The sequence below is a fragment of the Acipenser ruthenus genome, chromosome 41 (genome assembly GCF_902713425.1).
Source record: "Acipenser ruthenus chromosome 41, fAciRut3.2 maternal haplotype, whole genome shotgun sequence".
Taxonomy (NCBI): Eukaryota; Metazoa; Chordata; class Actinopteri; order Acipenseriformes; family Acipenseridae; genus Acipenser; species Acipenser ruthenus.
This window is the reverse complement of record NC_081229.1, coordinates 5,847,516-5,866,351: the sequence shown is the minus strand read 5'-3', so window position 1 is coordinate 5,866,351 and position 18,836 is coordinate 5,847,516. Positions and strand designations below refer to the sequence as shown.

General features: G+C 42.4%; 1 protein-coding gene across 2 annotated transcripts in view; it reads right to left on the bottom strand.

Annotated features, from left to right (window-relative positions):
• Positions 1–299: 299 nt before the first annotated feature.
• LOC117433787 (choline transporter-like protein 4) overlaps positions 300–18,836 on the bottom strand; it is a 29,722-nt gene continuing 11,185 nt past the window's right edge. For both annotated transcript variants that reach the window (XM_059010736.1, XM_059010737.1), the window contains exons 6-22: positions 18,631–18,762; positions 17,191–17,251; positions 16,699–16,813; positions 14,652–14,735; positions 14,040–14,152; positions 12,559–12,681; positions 12,292–12,391; positions 11,884–11,976; positions 10,592–10,694; positions 8,853–9,109; positions 7,881–7,975; positions 7,189–7,292; positions 6,465–6,538; positions 6,203–6,273; positions 5,576–5,670; positions 4,969–5,053; positions 300–3,662 (exon numbers count right to left, since the gene is read on the bottom strand). In XM_059010736.1, the coding sequence (XP_058866719.1) occupies positions 3,550–3,662; positions 4,969–5,053; positions 5,576–5,670; positions 6,203–6,273; positions 6,465–6,538; positions 7,189–7,292; positions 7,881–7,975; positions 8,853–9,109; positions 10,592–10,694; positions 11,884–11,976; positions 12,292–12,391; positions 12,559–12,681; positions 14,040–14,152; positions 14,652–14,735; positions 16,699–16,813; positions 17,191–17,251; positions 18,631–18,762 (1,818 nt within the window). In that variant the 3' untranslated portion in view covers positions 300–3,549. The remainder of the gene's footprint in view (positions 3,663–4,968; positions 5,054–5,575; positions 5,671–6,202; positions 6,274–6,464; positions 6,539–7,188; positions 7,293–7,880; positions 7,976–8,852; positions 9,110–10,591; positions 10,695–11,883; positions 11,977–12,291; positions 12,392–12,558; positions 12,682–14,039; positions 14,153–14,651; positions 14,736–16,698; positions 16,814–17,190; positions 17,252–18,630; positions 18,763–18,836) is intronic.

Below are 18,836 nucleotides of genomic sequence, written 5' to 3'. Positions count from 1 at the left end.
AGGGGAGTGTGGGTGGTGGTAATGAAGGAAGGTGTATAGGGGAGGGTGGAGAGTGGCAATGAAGGCAGGTGTATAGGGGGAGGGTGGGTGGTTGTAATGAAGGCAGGTGTATGGGGGAGGGGGAGGGTGGTAATGAAGGCAGGTGTATAGAGGGTGGGTGGGAGGTTATCTGTTTGTATTGCGTCTGTGACAGACAGACAGAACTGCCCCCTACAGGACAACTTTACTTTCTAAACTTACTTCTGAATCCATAAAACGACATATTAGGAAGAAAATAACACACACACAGAAACATTCAGTTTGGTTTAAATTAAATATTTTAATCTCTTAGACTTTCTTACATTAACTATGTTTACATTTTTTACAGCAAGCTTCCACCTTTATGATGTATTAGTCACAAAAAAACATTCTAAAAAAGTGCTTTTGGTATAAAAAATTGAAAGCATTTTGAGAGCGGGCTGTCAATTCAACATTATGCTACCTTCATTTTCATCACCAGCATTGGGATTTGCATTGAATCTGGTAATGCTGCATGGTCTGACCAAGGTTTTAAAATCAATTTTCTTAATCACTGGTACTAATATTATCCCTTCCCTTCTTTAAAAGAGTACGATCCACAGTGTTGAAAATAAATCTCTTAGCATTGGCACCATTACCACGACTCCCCTTCACATCACTGCTAACTCGGGGTTTGGTGTTTCAGGGGGCAGTGATAATGTTGCTCTTACTAATCAGAGATGAGAGAATGGATTTGAAGAAGCCTGGGCTAGCACTCCTTTAAAAGGGGGACAGTGATAATGTTGCTATTACTATCATCAAGCATTTAGTTTTGTAACAATTTTGTTTTCATTTTTAAAAAAAATGGTGCAAATAATAGTTATATTTAGGTGTTCTGACATTAAAAAAGGAACAGATATAATATAAACTTCTTGGAAAAAAATAAGTATTACAAATCAGGCACTTTGCCGTTACTTATTAAATAGAAAAAGACAAAATACACACAAATTTCATTTCTCAAACTTTTTTTTTTTTTTTATAAACATTTCTAACATTATGACAAAAGCATTGGCCTTGTGCATTCGTGATCTCACGAGGCACAGAAACTGGCTTGTGTGTTCAGCATGGATCTCACGAGGCAGAAACCGGCTTGTGTGTTCAGCATGGATCTCACGAGGCACAGAAACTGGCTTGTGTGTTCAGCATGGATCTCACGAGGCACAGAAACTGGCTTGTGTGTTCAGCATGGATCTCACGAGGCACAGAAACTGGCTTGTGTGTTCAGCATGGATCTCACGAGGCACAGAAACCGGCTTGTGTGTTCAGCATGGATCTCACGAGGCACAGAAACCGGCTTGTGTGTTCAGCATGGATCTCACGAGGCACAGAAACCGGCTTGTGTGTTCAGCATGGATCTCACGAGGCACAGAAACCGGCTTGTGTGTTCAGCATGGATCTCACGAGACACAGGAACCGGCTTGTGTGTTCAGCATGGATCTCACGAGGCACAGAAACTGGCTTGTGTGTTCAGCATGGATCTCACGAGGCACAGAAACTGGCTTGTGTGTTCAGCATGGATCTCACGAGGCACAGAAACTGGCTTGTGTGTTCAGCATGGATCTCACGAGGCACAGAAACTGGCTTGTGTGTTCAGCATGGATCTCACGAGACACAGAAACTGGCTTGTGTGTTCAGCATGGATCTCACGAGACACAGAAACTTGCTTGTGTGTTCAGCATGGATCTCACGAGGCACAGAAACTGGCTTGTGTGTTCAGCATGGATCTCACGAGGCACAGAAACTGGCTTGTGTGTTCAGCATGGATCTCACGAGGCACAGAAACTGGCTTGTGTGTTCAGCATGGATCTCACGAGGCACAGAAACTGGCTTGTGTGTTCAGCATGGATCTCACGAGGCACAGAAACTGGCTTGTGTGTTCAGCATGGATCTCACGAGGCACAGAAACCGGCTTGTGTGTTCAGCATGGATCTCACGAGGCAGAAACCGGCTTGTGTGTTCAGCATGGATCTCACGAGGCACAGAAACTGGCTTGTGTGTTCAGCATGGATCTCACGAGGCACAGAAACTGGCTTGTGTGTTCAGCATGGATCTCCATTCCTACACCATCGACACAGACAGCAAAGTCTTTCCAGCTTTGTTTTTCTCTAGCCATAAAGTGCGTTACTTCTTCATTAATCCCCTTTTGTATTTAAAACAATTTTTTTTCTTAAAATGTATTTCTAAAATGTAGCCCCCATCACTATCCTTACTTCCCTGCATGCTCCTTTTTGTTATTTGTGAAAATTGCAGTTAAGCACCAAGAAGAAATGTGGTCAAACCTTTTTGTCTATTAACTGTGTTTTTATAGCAAACTATAATTCCCTGCATCTTACTGTCAGGGTCTACAGCAAGCATGGAATTCATTTGAAAGCATGTGGTGCACAGTGAGGTTAGAGGAATCTGTCTGCACGAGCTCTGCTGCTTTCAGAGTCTCGCACTTCCTTGATCACTTGGGAGAGTGTATTGGCTCCACCCCCTTTGAATGCCTTTGCAACCCCAAAGACACTTTTAAGTTGACCCAGGAAATAAAACAGTAACAGCCGACCTGAAACTAAGGCAAGCAAACAGAGAACTTGGCATAGCACCGCCTGTTTTAAAATGACGTTCCATGTTTGCTATTGCTTCATTTCTGTATATTAGGACTGTGTTGTACAAGTTAAAATAAAAACAAATCCTGGATATTTTTCAGTCACAGTTTAGCAATAAAAATCTGATAAAAAGCTGGATTGAGGAAATGCTTGTCTTTTTGAAATTTTCAGAAAGAAATCAGACCATTGTAATGAACTAAAACTACCAAGCTCTTCCATTCTCACACATCAGGTGCTGTGTAAGTACATACAGGTATTACCCTGCCAGCGGACTGGCATGCAAGCTCTGTGTACTTCTACTGTATCTAAAGACCATGTAGCTTCTAATTTATTCATTTTTATTTTCACTGTCCCCCTTACTTCTTTATGATGTTTGCAATCGTTCCAAGTGCTTCTTATTGCAGTCACTCAAATACTGTAGGGGCAGATCACTGGATGGCGCTGGCTCTTATTTCTATAAAAGACTCTGGCTGATCTAGCCTACATTACAGATGTCTATGGCAGATAACCAGAACTGAACAGCAGCTCCTAAACTCTGTCAGAGCAACACAGACTTAGAGTATTTGATTACTATAAGAAGCACGCAGAATGATAAAAACTAAGAAAATGAAATGTGAAGCTACATACTCTTTTGATCAGGATAAAGAAATCCCTGTAGTTAGACGACTACAAAACTTAGCAATAACTACCCAGTACCAAATGAGCAATTCCTTTCTCTTAAAATGTATCCAATTTTTCTGAAAGTAATTTCCCCTCTGAAGATGGGTCTGTGTGTTTAAAAGGCTTGTGGTGCATTTGCTGGTGTTTAGGTCTAAGCGAGGACTCAGGAGGCGAGTGTGAGTGTGAGTGTGAGTGTGAGTGTGAGTGTGAGTGCGTGTGCGTGTGCGTGTGCGTGTGCGAGTCCTCACTTCTTGTTTTGTTTGGGCTGCTTGTTCTTCTTGCTGAGGATCTTCATGAGAGATTTGGGCATGTAGTACGGCTTCTCCTGAGAACCATCGTTACGCTCCAAATCCTCCACTGCACAGAGGGGGGGAGAGAGAGGAGAGAAGAGAGGGAGGGAGAGGGGGAGAGAGAGAGGAGAGAAGAGAGGGAGGGAGAGGGGGAGAGAGAGAGGAGAGAAGAGAGGGAGGGAGAGGGGGAGAGGGGGATTAGAATATCGTTCGGTTGCTGTTCTGCTGCAATAACTTAATGCTGAAGCTTGCCGAGATGTTCTCAATGAAGCAGCAATGCCAGCATAAGACATTAACCCTTTAAGTAGTGAGTCCTAAAATGCACGGCCGGTCCTATGGTTTTTTTTCTGTCTTCTGCATGCGGTTGATTATTACGAGTACAGCATACAAACAAGCTGAAAGCTATATGTTTGTATGTATGTAATGAATACTGACGAAATACAGATAAATCATTTTTACAGTAAATCAATAAAACAAATAAATATGTTTTATTTTGTCATAGGGAAAGGTTTAGACTAAAAAATAACAGGTAGACAATAAAAACAATAAACAACAGGGTGGAACAACCACAAGAACACGTCCTAACAAAAAAAAAAAAAAAAAAACACGAGACAGAGAGAGCGAGGCTGAATAAATCATGTCGGGGTAAACAGGTTGTGGGGGCGGAGGGAGTGAGCGTGTCTAATGCTTCAGTGTATGATGCTCCTTGAAGCATGGGACAATGCACAGAGCTTGACGCCGCCTCTTCACTGTCACTTGATGTTAATGGTAAATATTCTTCACTTATGTCTTCACTGACACACTCGCTGACATCCAATTCACTGGAAGAACTGTATGTATTTGAATGTAAATTGGGATCTGAGTTCAGTATTGTTTCTAATACTTCTTTCTCACAGAGATTTTCGCCAGTTTACAGACATTGCTGACATTTTTGTGATGGCTTACTGTATGTAATTCAGTCAATATGTGGCAGAGGGTGCAAGAGACCAATAAAAGTTGTTACAGAAACCTAGTGTTACAATATCTTGTTATCAGGAGTTTTGTAGGCTCAGTAATTCAAGTTTAAAGTTGCAGAACGTACCAGTACGTTTGTACTCCCTGGGGACCAGAGAGCAGTGAACGTACTGGTATGTTCGTACTACTCAAAGGGTTAAATTAAAACTTTACACAGACACTCTGAATAGCTGTTGTAGTACAACCAGGATAGTTGCCACCAACATGGTGTCTCTATAAAGTTGTAATCTAGTGTGCTGGCATTGCCTGCTACGTGCTGGGCAGATCCTTGCTGTGCTGTGCTGTGCACAGGGCAATGCTAGCAGGACCACACTATGTAACTCTATTAAACTTGTGTTGTATTGCAGCGTGATACTCACAGAAGCACAGGAACAGGGTGTCCACACACATGCTGTACACGCTGAAGAAACCCTTAGCAATCATGTAGGACCCCACAACCACTGTCTGCAATGGAACAAAACACACAGCTTCAATGCATTACCATCCAAAGACACACTATCTACAGGTACTTGAATCTACACATTGCCGTATGCATCTGTTTGCAGTCTAGTGATCTAAATTGCAGTTCCAATGTAATTCTAGTCCAGTCCAGCCTAGCGATCTTGAACTACAGTTCCAATGTAATTCTAGTCCAGTTTAGTCTAGCGATCTTGAACTACAGTTCCAATGTAATTCCAGTCCAGTTTAGTCTAGCGATCTTGAACTACAGTTCCAATGTAATTCCAGTCCAGTTTAGTCTAGCGATCTTGAACTACAGTTCTAATGTAATTCCAGTCCAGTTTAGTCTAGCGATCTTGAACTACAGTTCCAATGTAATTTGAGTCCAGTTTAGTCTAGCGATCTTGAACTACAGTTCCAATGTAATTCCAGTCCAGTCCAGTCTAGCGATCTTGAACTACAGTTCCAATGCAATTCCAGTCCAGCGGTCTCAGTAGGAGGAGCCTGGGTTTGATTGACAGTACTCACTATAATCGGCACCCAATAGTAGTTCAGTGAGCTGGCACTGAATGTTTCTCCCGGCATCTCAATTCTACCAGAGAAGAAAAAGAACGCCAGGACTCCTGAAAATAAATAAATAAAACAAACAATATAGACAGCTATTGCTGAAGTACTCAATTTCATGGAGTTTCATGAACACACAAGCTGTCACTTTCAGCTGGCATGTCAGTCAATATCATGAGAGTTCCCGCTGCTCTCTCTACAGTACTCTTCCTCCTCTCCCCCTCTTTTCTATCCCTATCCCTTAAACATGTATCCTCTATAACTCTTTATTCTCCTCTCTCCCTTCCCCAGTCCCTCAATCTCCCCGTTTTTTTCGTCCACTCCTGCTCTCTACCCCTGCCCCTTTCCTTACCCTCTAGCTCTCACTAACCCCACTCCCGTTACCCTACCCTCTCCTCTACCCCTCCCTCTTCTCTCTACACCCCCTCACAGCTTCCCTGTTTCTATTGCTATGTCTGTTTAGATTACCCCCCTCTCATCTCTCCCCTCTTCTCTACACCCCCTCACAGCTTCCCTCTGTTTCTATTGCTATGCCTGTTTAGATTTCTCCCCCTCTCATCTCTCCCCTCTTCTCTTGCCCCTTTCTCTTACCCACTCCCCCGACCACCATTAATTTTCCAAACAGCAGCAGCAGGTCCGTCACTTTATCCAGCACCACCACCCTGCAAGACAAATAGAGTGCATCAGGAAAACAGTTCCCCAACTCCTACTCAACTGATGTTCCTTTCAAGACTGAAAAGCTGTTGAAATGAAGGGAAGCTCTGAGGGGGTATAGAGAGAAGAGGGGAGAGATGAGGGGATGAGGGGAGGGTGGAATTGCTTGTACTCCGTGTTTAAGAGGCCCCTCGCTCACCTGACAATGTTCCTCATTAACAGGCAGAAAGCGTTTTTAGCAGAGGTGCAGAAATTCTTCCCGTAAACGGCGATCTAAGAAAAGACAAATTGAGAGAAAATCTGAAAATCTGCTCAGAACTTTGAGAAAAAAAAGCATTAAATCTGAAATAACATTTAAAAGATAAATTAGCATCAAATTACTTCTGCCTGTTTACAATCATTCTGAGAGGTTCTCATTGCATCACTCAAATACTGTGGGTTTCTTTTAAGTCTGTGTTGCTTTGACTGAGTTCAGTTCTAGTTGTCTGCCATAGATGTATGTAATATAGGCTAAATCAGTCACACTGTCTTTATATTAGTAAGCACCAGAGCCATCAAGTGAACCGTTCGGAATGCTGGCAACGCGTTTGAGTCACGTCATTGAGAACCGTTCGGAATGCTGTCAACGCGTTTGAGTCACGTCAAGAAGAACCGTTCGGAATGCTGGCAACGCGTTTGAGTCACGTCAATGAGAACCGTTCGGAATGTTGGCAACGCGTTTGAGTCACGTCAAGAAGAACCGTTCGGAATGCTGGCAACGCGTTTGAGTCACGTCAATGAGAACCGTTCGGAATGCTGGCAATGTAAGGGGACGGTGTGTTTGATGGATTAAAATGGCCCTGATGTGAAAACAGTTTAAACAGTTTTGCCCTCCCCTCCCTTGTCTTTTGAAGGATGTTTGCAATAGTTGCGCACTCTCTCACCATGATGTAGGCATTTCTGTTGAGGAACTTGATGAATTTCTCCAGACACCAGAAGCAGCACTTCAGACAGCACATGATGAAGCGAGTGCAGGGGTTCTGAGCAGCTGAGAGACGAGACAAGGAGAGGAGAGGAGAGAAGAAAAAAGAATGACAAATACAGAACAAAATAAAAGAATCAGAAAAAATGAGAGAAAGCATCAAAAAAAGAACCAAAAGAGCAATGACATATTAAAGAAATGTTAACCATGGGTTTAAAATCCACCATGTTATCTCTTATCAGCTTTATTATCATTATCAGTGCTCCTTAAATGGGTCCTTAACCAGGCTTCTGTTAATACACTGTCAATACCCATAAAACACTCAGCGTGATATAGTTGTTAGTGCTAATAGTGGTGCTTATCTCTTAATAGCTTTAATACCATCATTACTTCTTCCCATTCAAGGGCGTGCGAACACCCATTTCCTTACCTCGTATGAGCACCAGAAACATTATCACTGTCTCTCTTTAAAAGAAGTGCTAACCACAGTTTTAAAACCCCTTCAATTTCCTCTTATTAGCTTTCTTAACATTGTCACTGGCCCCTCTAAAAGGAGTGCTAACCATCTTTAAAATCCATTGTCTTCCCTCTTGTAATGGATTGCAATGCAGTGGTATCAGTCTTGGAAGACACACGAGTAGCTGTAAGCCTCACCTTTGAACTTGTGGTCGAGATACTCCAGAATGATGCGGATAAACTGGACGATGGTCAAAATGAGTGAGCCGAACGCCAGAGAACCAACGTGATACCTACGTGACACAGCAAAAACATTGTTAACAAGGAGCAGTTCCACCAAACAATGATCAGGATAACCATGAAAAATCTGCTGTTGAACGCTGTTAATACATTTAAATTAAGGGTGGTTTTAAAAGACATTTTTCTAGCTCATTAGCTTCACTAACATTTCGCTCAATCAGTTGTGATGAAATTTGTATGGGCATTCATACAAATGACTACCTGGACTAGCTGGCTAACGGACTAGCTGACTTAACGGACAAGCTGACTACATGGACTAGCTGACTAGCCTATTAGCAGAGTAGCAGACTAGCTGACTACATGGACTAGCTGAATAGCCTATTAGCAGAGTAGCAGACTAGCTGACTACATGGACTAGCCTATTAGCAGAGTAGTGGACTAGCTGACTACATGGACGAGCCTATTAGCAGAGTAGCAGACTAGCTGACTACATGGAATAGCCTATTAGCAGAGTAGCAGACTAGCTGACTACATGGAATAGCCTATTACCAGAGTAGTGGACTAGCTGACTACATGGACTAGCCTATTAGCAGAGTAGCGGACTAGCTGACTACATGGACTAGCCTATTAGCAGAGTAGCAGACTAGCTGACTACATGGACTAGCCTATTAGCAGAGTAGCAGACTAGCTGACTACATGGAATAGCCTATTACCAGAGTAGTGGACTAGCTGACTACATGGACTAGCCTATTAGCAGAGTAGCAGACTAGCTGACTACATGGACTAGCCTATTAGCCGAGTAATGGACTAGCTGACTACATGGACGAGCCTATTAGCAGAGTAGTGGACTAGCTGACTAGTGGACTTGCTGACTAGATGACTACATGGACTAGCAGATTAGCCGACTAGCTGCCCAGTGGATTAGCTCACCGCAAAGTGCGGAGGAAGCTGCTGGCCACGGGGAAGTAGGGCAGGTCCCCAGGCTTGCTGAAGGCCCAGTAGTAGGAGGCGAATGCCCCGGCCATGGTGCACTGGCCCAGGGCGAGGACGAAGTTCATGCACCACAGGAAGCCCAGCACGTTGTAGATCTGCAGGTTGAAGAGGTTCTGCTGGAAAAGGCCCTCCTCGTTGTACTTCAAGAACATGCAGCGCGCCGACTCGCAGGGGGACGAGGATGCATTGAAGCTCTGACAACACAAGACACGGGGTCAGCCAACAACTCCACATAGACAACAGAGAAATGTGTGGGGAAAAACAATGAGAATATTTAGAATATTGATGTTTGACTCCCTCACATGTGAAAGACACAGACCAAGGATGGAAATAAGACTCTTATTGCAGAGCAGTTTCACCCTGTAGCATACAAGACAGTCAAATCAGGTGATTTGCTGGACAGTGATATGCACAGTTTAAACTTGTTTTTGAAAGCTGTAAGTTTTGTTTCTCATCCCCCTTTCTCTTGGGCACAGGGAGATTAGATGCAGCTTTGTAGTCGAGTTGTAAATTTTCCTTTGTGCTATCACAAACTGAAATCTCTGCACAGGCCATTCTGGCAGACTTTGATGAAACACAGAGACAAGGGGGGGGGGTAGAGAGAGAGAGCCATCAATCACCATTGACAAGACAAAGAAAATTTGGCTGAACTGTCAATCATGGGCGAGACGAGCTAACCAGCGTTTAAGCATGTTGTGTGACGTTAAACACCACCCATGAAGTCAACCTTCCAATTAAGATGGGTAGGCATTTAATTAAAAAAGACTGGGACAGGCAAAGAAAGTTGGAAGTGTTCTGAGGTCTGAAATCAAATGGAAGCTGAACTGCTGTGATGAAAGTCCCTGAAGCCTGCAGAAAGCAATGGGAAAGTGTGCTGGAGTCATCGGAGAATCAATGGCTAAAATCATGTTCTGAGAAGGCTGAAATTAGCTTTGAAGAGAGGCCTCCTCTTTGCTCTATGAGAGACTGAACCAGTAAACAGGACACTGCATTGATCTGAAAGCAGGTCTTTGTTTCTATGTCGCTGCACGAAACGAACTGAAGCATAGCCAGCAGCTGGGCCTACGGTCATGTACTAGCTGTACAGAAGAATTGCAACGAGAACACTTTTACAAACTACATAACTTTTCAATTGCAATGCATTCTTTGAACTGTGAGTTTACGTCTGATCAACAGAACTATTTCCAGTTGGAAACCTTCCAACAACTCCAAGACAATGTTGCAAGACTACTGGAAATCAACAAGCTAGGTCCTCTGAAAATAACTATTGTTTGCTGAGAGCTGATGCAACACAATGTCTACGATAAGAACGACCGTCTCCGTTACTTTCGGTGAACTTCGGTGATCCAGAGAAAGAAGCTACAGTGCTACCATCACCCTACAAGACCGACGTCTTTGTTGAAAATCGATAAGTATTCAACATATCAAATATAAAACATTTTACAACTCGAGAAATTAACTGTAGCAAATGCTGTCAAGTTAGTGTATATATTTTACTACGAGCTTGATTAGCCACAGTGTGTAGGTAACAAACTCAGATGTCTTATTAAAAACCTAGTAAAACCAGAAAAGGATATGCAATGGGAGTCTTATTTCCATCCCTGGAATAGAAATAAAAAGCTTTGATTATTGATTCTTGACTCCACTTATTCACACACACACACAGACAGTATTACCAATGGATCACAGGGCTCAGTCCCGTTGATGCTCGCACAGTTTGGCAGAGAGTGGTTAAGTGCCATCACCCGGTACAGAGGCACCCCCGACGTTGCCAGGTATCTGCAGTGGGCCTGTCAAGGACTGAACCTGACCGACAGACAGACTCACACATGAAACCTTCCCTGGTGCGAGTATCCAGCCATTCTCAATCATGCAGCTTTGATAGAAACATGAGGTCACAGCAAAACATGGATTTAAAAACATCTGGCACTGCACAAAACATCTGGCACTGCACAGGAGGTTTAAAGCAGCCCTGTGTCCTCAACAGAGCTCTCAGAATCATGTCTAAACTCGCTCAGGGACCTCGGAGTGGAACCATTATTAACCGCCCCTCCCCTCCCTGCAACACTCTGCCCTCTAATAGATGAATAAATACGTTTTTTCTTTGAGTTTTTTTCTATTTTATTCACATCCACTAGGGAGCAGAGTGGAGGGGGGGGGCAGGTTAATGGTTACACTCAGGTGCACCCGATGTACAGTGGTGTAGTGGTAAACTAACCATGCTGGTGTACATGGTCGACACTAAGGGTGTGAGCAGAGATGCCCTTAGATGACATGCTTGTCAGTTGTGGTGGCCATGCAGAACTGTGGGTTAAATGTTAATCTGAACTAGGAGCAGGAGTGAGTGAACTTCATTCCTTAAATGAGAAGTGTGTAACCTGGGTTTACCTGCTTCTACCCTCAACTATCCTACTGCCGCTTAGACACGATTCTAAAGCACTCAGGGGATGGCTGAAACAGACACTGAAATACAAAAGGATTGTTTATTCCTTAAGGGATTGTTTATTCCTTAAATGAGAAGTGTGTAACCACCTCTTCAGACAGCACCTGTAGAACTCCTCTTTTTTCCTATCTTCCTTAAATGCGCTTTACTTGCTCTTATCTGCCCCCTATTTTACTGTATTTTATCCTGTACTTTAGGGTACTGTAATCTGTCAAGTGTTATTTAATCTGCAGTATTTTGTATTTAATTATATCCTGATGTAACTATCACTGACACTGTTATCTGCTCCGTTACTGAATCGTATTTTGTCAACCTTGTACTTGCTAGAACCAAAGTCATTGTATTTATCTTGCTCTTAATTGTATTATTACTTGTACTGTGATTCTTGAAATGTATTTTTGTTTACGACTGTAAGTCGCCCTGGACAAGAGCGTCTGCTAAGAAATAAATAATAATAATAATAATAATAATAATAATAATAATGGTCAGTTAGGATCCCAGTTGCTGAGACTGGTGAAAGGATACAGTGCAGTGATGCCCCAGTAAGCCACACAGATAACCAGCAGGACGAAGGTGACCAGGGGATAGAGCAGCGAGCACATAATGTGACCGATTGCTCTGAAACACAAAACATTAAATAACACATAGTATCAAATCACATTTTCAGAGTTTATTTTTTACATTACTTTCACGTTTTAATAATGTTTACAATCATTCCAAGTATTTCTTATTGCAAATCACTCAAATTGATCGAATAAGGACCTCTCAGAGTGATTGGAAACTCCATAAAATTGTCAAATTCAGGTATGATGCACAGAGAGACAAACAAGCAGGCAGACACACAGACAGGCAGACAGAAACACACAAGCAGGCAGACAGACAGACAGACACACACACACACACACACACACACACACACACAGAGACACTAACTTGCTGGCTTCCTTGATTAGTGCGATAGCGATGAGAATCCGTTTCCTCAGAAAGATTAGACTCAGGAGCAGAACCACTTCCAACACAGCCAGGATGATCACTGTGTGAGAGAGAGACAGAGAGAACCAAGTCATGTTGTATCATCCTCCTGAAATAAAATATGCTTGCAATGAATACACTGCTATTTAATACACTGATGGGACTAGCTGAAACACTTGTCAGCTTGACTGCTTCTAGTCTAGCCTCTCCTCAGCTCCTCATACTTACAGAAAGCCAGCCAGGTCTCCTGAACCCGCAGTAAGACAGAGACGTCCGAGGTGAAGCCGATGGCCGATATGGAGGCATTATTCGCTTTGTAATTGGAATACTCCCAGTAACAGTGCCAGATACCTGCAACACACACACACACAGGTTAGACTGCCCTTCACTGACAAAATAATTCCCCGTTTTGCACTTCTATTAGCTACATACAAGGATGGAAGTAGACTTGTATTGCACAGCAGTTTCACCCACTCCAGGTTTTACTATGAGGTTGATTAGCCACAGTGTTCAGGTAACAAGCTGTGACAGGGTGCTCCGCCCCCTAGAAACTGTATGTTTACAGTGTTACTGTTGTTGTTTTATTATTTTCATTATTATTTTGTATGTATGATCTGTTTGTTTGATTATTAGAAATAATATCTGTATTATTATGCATAGCCGTTTATTATTATTATTATTATTATGATGTGGCCGGCGAAAAGCCAGCACGATTGTTGTTATATGGCAAGGATTGGGTTAATTCCCCATCCTTAAATAATCCTGTGAGAATGTGGCTGGAGCCTTAATAAGGTCATTGTTTGATCAATGGGTAGTTAAGGCTCCAGCCACAGGATATAAGAGAGAGCGCCTCGACTCATTAAGAGGGATGAGAGCTAAGAGGAGGACTGTGGAAAGATCCTGTGAGTAAGAGGAAGACAAACGACTGCTACCAGCTGTGACAATTGTACATCTGTGTTTGAAGCTCATTTGTTTTTTTGTTCGGTTTTACTTTGGCCCACATGCCGGTTTGTTTTCTGTTTCTGAAAGTATTTTGTTTGTGTTACTTGACTGTATTAATAAATATACTGCACTGCCACGCAGTTTCAGCCCTGTACCTCTGTCTATGTGTACTGCTTCCTGGTCTGTGACATCACCACACACCCTGTCATACAAGCTCAGGTGTGTTATTACTTGGAATACAACCAGAAATGGATCAAACTGCTATGCAATGGGAGTCTTATTTCCACCCCTGTAATGGGTCTAAAATGTGCAGTTTTGAAAGAAACACACAGTATAGAACACATTTGTATTTTAAAAACGCCTGGTACTACATTTAGATTTCTATGCCTTGTTCTCCAGATATCTGTTACTCATGCACTTCCTAGGTCACCTCAGCAGTGTCTTCTGGGTCATGTCAGTACATATGGGAAGCAGCAGCTGGCCGGTTAATGATAGGAAAGACAAGGGTGGGGAACTGACCAAGGATGTGCATGGCAAGCAAGCAAGCAAACAAGCAAGCAAACAAACAAACAAACAAACACACAAGCAAACAAACAAGCAAACAAACAAACAAACAAACAAACAAGCAAGCAAGCAAACAAACAAACAAACAAACAAACATGGCTTTAACCTTGTCCGAATGGCCTTCTCTCGTTTGTAAACTTTATGTTCCTAATAACAGAATGCCAAATAAAGCACTAATTAATGTCACTTCTTCTGTTACCTACCATAGCCAATGACTCCAATCACCCCGACAATGAGAACCCAGACCATGACTCCAGCGACAAAGCGCAGCAGCAAGAGGAACAGCAGACTGGCCAGCATAGCGATCAGCAGACCACTGAGAGAGAGGAGAGACACGCAGGATTACAAACATCAATGACAGAGAGAGGAGAGAGAGGCACAGGATTACAAACATCAGAGAGAGAGAGACAGAGAGAGAGAGAGGGAGAGAGAGAGAGGCACAGGATTACAAACACCAGAGAGAGAGAGAGAGAGAGAGAGACCAGATTACAAAATTGATTTAGACAGTCCCCCTAACTTTGTTTTTATATATATATATATATATATATATATATAACACACAGCAGTAGCACTAAGCAGAATTCAGACAGCTCCTCTGAGTTGTAATATCAACTGGTTTACGTGTTTAAGAGCAGTGGCATCAAACATCATTTAGACAGAGAGGACAGAGAGAAAGAGAATGAGATAGAGGAGCAGGATAAAGAGGAATAAGGACCCAACATCCTGACACCCCCACGGTGCAGATTCTCTCCTAGAAGGCGGCACTATGATAATATTTGTCAATTTGATTTAGTTTCTTCTGTGTAAACACTTACATTAGAATCCAATACCAGGATTTGGCAAAGTCTTCGAAAATCTTCACCCCCAAGGCTTTAGCATTGAACCCCATAAAGAGATCACTAGAAATAATCAACACAAACAAAGATAGATTGGATTGGAGATGCACACAGATTTCTTAACTTGGCAGTATTAAAAACACAATGCTGATACAGCAGTGCATGCCTGCTTTACTGTGGAACTTCACACACAGTACTAGGTATGGATTACAATGTATTTTAAAATATCCAGTCTGTTGTACTGTAGGTGTATAACACATTGCAGTGCTCTGTGTGTTAGATTGTGTCAGAATATTTCAATACTGTACAGCGACTTTATAATATTATACTTTCATTTCCTGAAGTGCTGTTAGGTGGGGTGAGGATCAGCTGTATGGGTGCTGTATAAATGCAGTGTCTGTTTCTGAGGGTATGTGGCTAATCCACTTGAGAGGAAGTACACTCTGCATGATTAGAGGGATCCACCAAACCTTTATAAACATTGCATCATTCAATCTAAATGAACAGGCTTTGTCACTGACACAGAGTGTGATATCTACACTCAGCAGCATTATGATAGACTTCCTGCTATTCGATTCACATTCTATTGACAAATCGGCATTTATTGAGAGAATTTAACGTTTTTTGAATCTTTGTTTTTCAATTCAAGCAGAGAATGGGTGAAATCAATGTTATAGGCTTAAAAAAACAAACAAAAACAGACTAAGTGTCTTCCTCCTGCGTCCCATTTTTAAATCAAAGTAACACATTCAGCAAACATGTTAACCTGCTAATTTCACAGGAGCTTTGAATGAAAGTGCACAGTCGGTGCAGGTCATGATGATTGACAGTCATTTCAATGAAAGAGAGTTCAAACAATGAGATCTGTGGGACCAGGGTGAAGGAGTGACAGTGAAACTACAGACTAAAGGACCACTCAGAAGACCAACAGAGACCACTAGCCATTCACAGCACAGAGGAACGGAGTGTCAAAACTAAACAAACTAGAGAACATTTCAGAATTCTTTTTTTTGTAAGTAAAAAAAAAAAAATAAAAAATTAGGAAGTTGTTTTACCGACGTTTATCCAAGACAGTTGAATTAAAATCTAGAGAAGTTATATTAAAATTTCACAATACGACCACACCTAGAATAGTGTGTCGTTCTGGTCCCCATATCATAAGAAAGACATTGAGGCATTGGAGAGAGTACAGAGGAGAGCAACACGATTCATTCCAGGATTGAAGGGCATGTCAAATGAAGACAGACTGAAAGAGCTGAATCTGTAGAGCCTAGAAAGAAGGAGAGCCAGAAGTGACTTAATAGATGTATTTAAAATTGTTCAAGGGGTTTAACAAAGTAACTGCTAAGAATTATTTTTTACAGAGAACAGAACCAGGGGCCACAGGTGGAAGCTGAAGAAGGGCATATTCAGAACCGAGGGGAGAAGGAGCTTTTTCACAGAAAGGGTGATGAACCATTGGAACAGGCTGCCGGACAGAGTTGTTTTAAGCAGAGACTATCAGACCCTTCAAGAATAGACTGGATGCTGTCATGATCAAAACTGTATAACCCTCCCTGTGACCACAATAAGACCTTCAGCTAGCCACCTGGAGGAAGGGCGGTCCGTTCAGCCATGGATTCCCAGAGGTTTCATTTCCTCTACTAACCTGGTTCGGGTTTGTTTTTCCTCTCCACGCTTGCATCAATGTGAACGAGCATAGGTGGGCCGAATGGCCTTTTCTCGTTCTAAAATTTCTTGTGTTCTTATATAAATGTATTTCAGTCGAACTGTGGTTTTTTGGGAGTTTGACGTTTAACGATTAAAATCGAAAAGTAGCAAGCCTAATTATAAATGTAGTTGCTGCTAATAGATCCCACTGGGGACGTCACTTATTCCTGATATTAAAGTATGACAAGAATTGGACACCAAATAACATGAAGGATACGAGTGGGTGAGAGAATGATCCATGTCCTTCAATCTCTGTCAATTTGAATTGATAGAGCAGCACTGATCTCTCACGCAGCTCTGTGCAGCGCAGACTCACCCGGTGGCGCTCATAATGCTGCTGGCAGTTTCGTTGGCAGTCGCAGTCCCAGGTAAGGTGAAATTAGAAGGGATGCCCGGCAAGTCAGCGATTTTGGGGATGCACCGATTAAAAACTGAGAACCAACAAAAACAGGGACAAAACGTAAAAGAGTAAGTTAGCATTTAAAAAACGGTGTTTTGTTTTACTGCCCGCTTACACGATGCTTGCAATCATTCCGAGGCTTTCTATTGCAATCACTCGGGTACTGTGAGGTTTTTCTAAGTCTGTGTTGCTTTGGCTGTCAGTTCAGGAGCTGCTCTTCAGTTCTAGTGGCCTGCCAGAGATATATGTGTAACGTAGGCTAGACCGGCCAATATTTCTAGTGAGCACCAGCCCCATCTAGTGCACAGCTAATGTATTGCCAGCAATGTCTATAGCAGGTAAGTAATCAAAAAGGGCCAGAAACTAGGATTCTACAGGCTCTGCTAATGCCTCAGGTGAACGTTTTACCTGGAGTGGAGGGAATATAAAATCTGGCACACAGTTCTTTGCTTAGAATTTGATCCACAGACTAAAAGGGAAAGATAAAAGGGAAATATATCAATATTTATATACATATTCAAGCAAGTGTTCGGAGATCAAACATTGAATAACTTATTCATATTAAAATATACAGTATATAATTTAAATGGATCTCATTTTGGAATCTGTTTTGCATTCATTCCAATCCAGTAGCTGAGCGAGCGGGCGGATCTCTCTGTTCCAAATCACACTGTGGCCTCACTTAAAGCAGGTGCAGAGCTCAATCTACAAAGGAATTCTCTGAATTCAGCTCTTTACTGTAGAGTGATTCCTACTTTCTCTTCCATACCAGGGATGGAAAGACTCGTACTGCGTAGCAGTTTCACCCATTCCAGGTTTTACTACCAGCTTGATTAGCCCTAGTGTACAGGTAACAAGCTCAAGTGTGCTTTATTAAAAACTCATAGTAAAATCAGTAATGGATCAAACTGCTATGCAATGGGAGTCTTATTGCCATCCCTGCAGAAACTCCACCTTGCTCAGAGACTGTTGAGCAAATACCCAGGAGGCAGAAACAGAATGAAATGAGGATGTAGACACAATTAATAATAACACCTTAACTTAGATCAAAAGTGCAACTATCTTTATGAAGGAATGCCAACAACGAAAGAATACAAATCTTTGAAATATTGCGGGAACGGAAAACACCCTATGAACACGCAGGGCTAAGTGCTGCAAAACCTGTTTGTATAACCTGTGGGATGGGAGTGAACGCGGTGGAGGTGAAATCATGTAGTAGTTTCTACATAAATATGGGACACGTCACGCTGCAGGGAGAGACCCTAAGCTCCCACGCTGCTGGGCAGAACCGGCAGACTCCACATCAACACAGCTCCCAATGGAGAGGGGAATATACTGATCTGACTATTGTTTACAAGCTACTGTCACTACTTTGTCTAGAATTCACACAGTTCTGACACTTTGAGAATTCAAGTCTCAAAGTGTCTGTTCATCTGTATTTGAAACCAATGAACTGTCGGAATCCTGGTGAATTCTGTGTAATAGTGTCTGTCAATCATAAGTCCTTTGAATCGTGATTATACTTCATTAACACATGTTATGTTTAGGAGAATAAAAATATTGCAGGAGTAAGACATCATCAATAAACAGAATCAATTAAACCACCATTCTTAACAAGGATTAAGCAGATGGTAAAACATGCCATGTGTGTTTCTAAGGGTGCGGGGTCTCCCTCTAGTCAAGTTGAAAGTGGATTTCATTCTCTTGCACTCTTTGCTGTGTCGGGGGGTCTGTCATACAAAGAGTGCCCAAGAAACTCACTCAGCTTGATTAGAGGTAGCCACCAAACACTTAGAAACATATTAGAAGTAATTCAATCTATTGTTCTGTGTATCTCGGGTGACTGACCAGTTTGGTGGTCTGCAGGTCGATGGCTGGGCTGCAGTACTTGTCACTGAACACGTCTCTGGCATTCGCACCGGGAAAATATCCACTCAGAGGAACAATCCAGTAGCTGTTGGGGCAAGTGTTCACACACACCTGGGGAGGGAAGGAGCACACGGTCAACCCTTTCGCTGTTTTTTTGCTGTGCTTACTAACAATTCCAGCAAACT